The sequence below is a fragment of the Penaeus vannamei genome, chromosome 29 (assembly GCF_042767895.1).
Source record: "Penaeus vannamei isolate JL-2024 chromosome 29, ASM4276789v1, whole genome shotgun sequence".
In the NCBI taxonomy this organism is placed as follows: Eukaryota; Metazoa; Arthropoda; class Malacostraca; order Decapoda; family Penaeidae; genus Penaeus; species Penaeus vannamei.
This window is the reverse complement of record NC_091577.1, coordinates 30,121,509-30,124,008: the sequence shown is the minus strand read 5'-3', so window position 1 is coordinate 30,124,008 and position 2,500 is coordinate 30,121,509. Positions and strand designations below refer to the sequence as shown.

The window sequence follows — 2,500 nt, the reverse complement described above, 5'->3', positions numbered from 1 at the left end:
CCAATATACCTTCATTAAGATTTACCTTCACTGCCAATTAAAATTCCTCAAATTGGACATGTTTTTGCCCTCCCAATGTGGTGGCCCTATGTGTCTGCACATGTGTTTTTAGCCAAGCACTCCATATTTTACTCAACATATCAAATTGCACTAATTTGAGGATATTATCAGACTTTAGGGATATTAGTATATAAAGTCTGATTTTCCTGTTTGAGTTTCTTTTCCTTGAACCAAGTATCACTATTAAGAGCTACAGGTTGTTTGTAGAGTCCTCAGTGTTTCTGAGGGCATTTCTGTATTCCAAGTGTCAAGCTGTATTAAATTTTGTGCTTAATTTCTAAACTATGTAAAAGGAAAAAGAGAAAAATAAGTAAAATATTGACCATTTTATAACAGTAAAATGCAGATCATAAAATAAAGCTATCGCATTAAATAAAAATGGAATATTTGACTCCCCAAACGTTAGCTAACTCCAGACCCAATCATTCTATCATCCTGTGTATCTGGCGATGGTCAATAAACTTGCTAATGTTGTCCAAATTCTTCCACCAAAGTGGGAGGAATTTCTGAGCAATGAGGTGGAACCAAGGAGTGATAGGGACATCACTCTCTCGCAGGCTGCTAAGAAACCTTGAGAAGTCCTCACGCTTCACATATCTCACATCCTGGACCTCATTCTCATTGGGGTTCACCGAGACATCACCACGCAGAAATAGGATGTAGTCCATTTCATGCTCCCCCCATCTACCGTTGGAGGGGCTGGCATAATGGATACGGGTCAGGTACGTGAAGTCTTTGGGCTGTGCCTGCTCATGAGGAATGCCCAGCTCAAACTCCAGGCGTCTTTGGGCAGCCGTTCTCACTCCCCAGGCATCCTCCTCCTCCATTTCCTTGGGTGTGTACAGAGGGTGTGAACAGCATGTGTTGGTGTAGTGGCCGGGGAATGTAATCTGGGAAAGGAAACAAGGAAAGATTATTCCCTACTGGTTCAAGCGTTACCTTTACAAATAACTGATGAAAATAATTTAATATCTGGCAGTTTTTCATCAATCAAGCCATAAATTGCAAAGAATAATAAGAATAAATAAAAAGGAAACAGGATACCTACCTTAGCATCTGACCGTCTATGCACAAGAAGTTCACCTGAAGAATTGAAGAGAAACACACTGAATGCTCTGTGAAGAGGACTAGTCCCATTCTGCATCAGGTGGCAATCACGCTTGGAAGCAGCACCAATGTTTGTGTCATTCTCGTCAACCAGGATGCACTGCTCTTCCAGAAGGGCAAACTGCTGAGGGTCGATGTCTTCGGCAAAGCTCTCCTGTTCAGGAAGGAAAGGCTGCTTTAGAGACCAAATTATTGCTACTGTTAGATGGAATAATAATTTTTGCACATCTGGCCTATATGGCAAAGTCACACATGAAACAAAATTACTCACATATAGAGAGAACAGCTTTAAAAAAGAATAATCAGAAAGAAGAGGGGAAAGAAAGGGCAGAAAAGAGAGAGAGAAATTTTTCCAAAGTACCTGTAATGCCCCAGAAAGCCAGCCGTTGCACTCACCTTCCAGGCCCCTCCTGAGGCTGTGTGCACAAAGCAGCTTCTGAGACGCTGCAGATGAGCTGACATCAGTCTCGCACTCAGCGCCATGGTAGGTATGTGGGACACCTGGAAGAGTAGAAATGATCAGTATGTTGTTAGTTGAAATTAATGTCAAGAGTGCACATACTGTACATAAACACTATAATTATCTTCTTCATTTTTACATATAGATAGCTCCACAAGAGGTAAGTTACCATAATTACCACCACTAAGCCTACCTGAATTTACCTGTTTACTCTATTCCTTGAATTTTCATGAGAGGTTTTATTTTCAGTACTATCATCATTGCTATTAATATTTAAAAAATATTGATAATCATTATGTTAATAAAAATAATATTTGTACCATTGTAATTTTTTTCAATGTCAACATAAACTTAATATTTAATTTGTATATAATTATGTGCTTATAGAATTGTCTATGTGGAAAAAAAATCCATAGCAATCAGTGCATGCAATAAGCCTCATGGTATGAGGTAAATGTTGAAATGCAGATGGTCCCCCCAGACAGACAGACAGACAGAGAGACAGAGAGACAGACAGACACACACACAAACACACACACACACACACACACACACACACACACACACACACACACACACACACACACACACACACACACACACACACACACACACACACACAAAATTTAAATGTATATACATTGTATCAAAAATACATCCACAATGACACACATAGAACTAATCAGTAGTCTAGTAGTCTATAAAAGGCCAGAAAAACTCCACAATGCAAATTTTCGTACCTTGGAACTTGAATACAAGTTCAAACACAGTAATGTGTACACAAAAATGAAAGTGAAAATAGGCGTTGTGGCCCCTTCTTTTTTTTCAAACTTATGTAGTACTGTGAAACTAGCTGACTTATCAAAGTAATAG

General features: G+C 39.2%; 1 protein-coding gene across 2 annotated transcripts in view; it reads right to left on the bottom strand.

Annotated features, from left to right (window-relative positions):
• Idi (Isopentenyl-diphosphate delta isomerase) overlaps nucleotides 1-2,500 on the bottom strand; it is a 4,974-nt gene that overhangs the window by 1,048 nt on the left and 1,426 nt on the right. For both annotated transcript variants that reach the window (XM_027375429.2, XM_027375431.2), the window contains exons 2-4: nucleotides 1,564-1,668; nucleotides 1,109-1,321; nucleotides 1-950 (exon numbers count right to left, since the gene is read on the bottom strand). The exon at nucleotides 1-950 is cut by the window's left edge and continues 1,048 nt beyond it. In XM_027375429.2, coding sequence (XP_027231230.2) covers nucleotides 483-950; nucleotides 1,109-1,321; nucleotides 1,564-1,650 — 768 coding nt within the window. In that variant the 5' untranslated portion in view covers nucleotides 1,651-1,668 and the 3' untranslated portion in view covers nucleotides 1-482. The remainder of the gene's footprint in view (nucleotides 951-1,108; nucleotides 1,322-1,563; nucleotides 1,669-2,500) is intronic.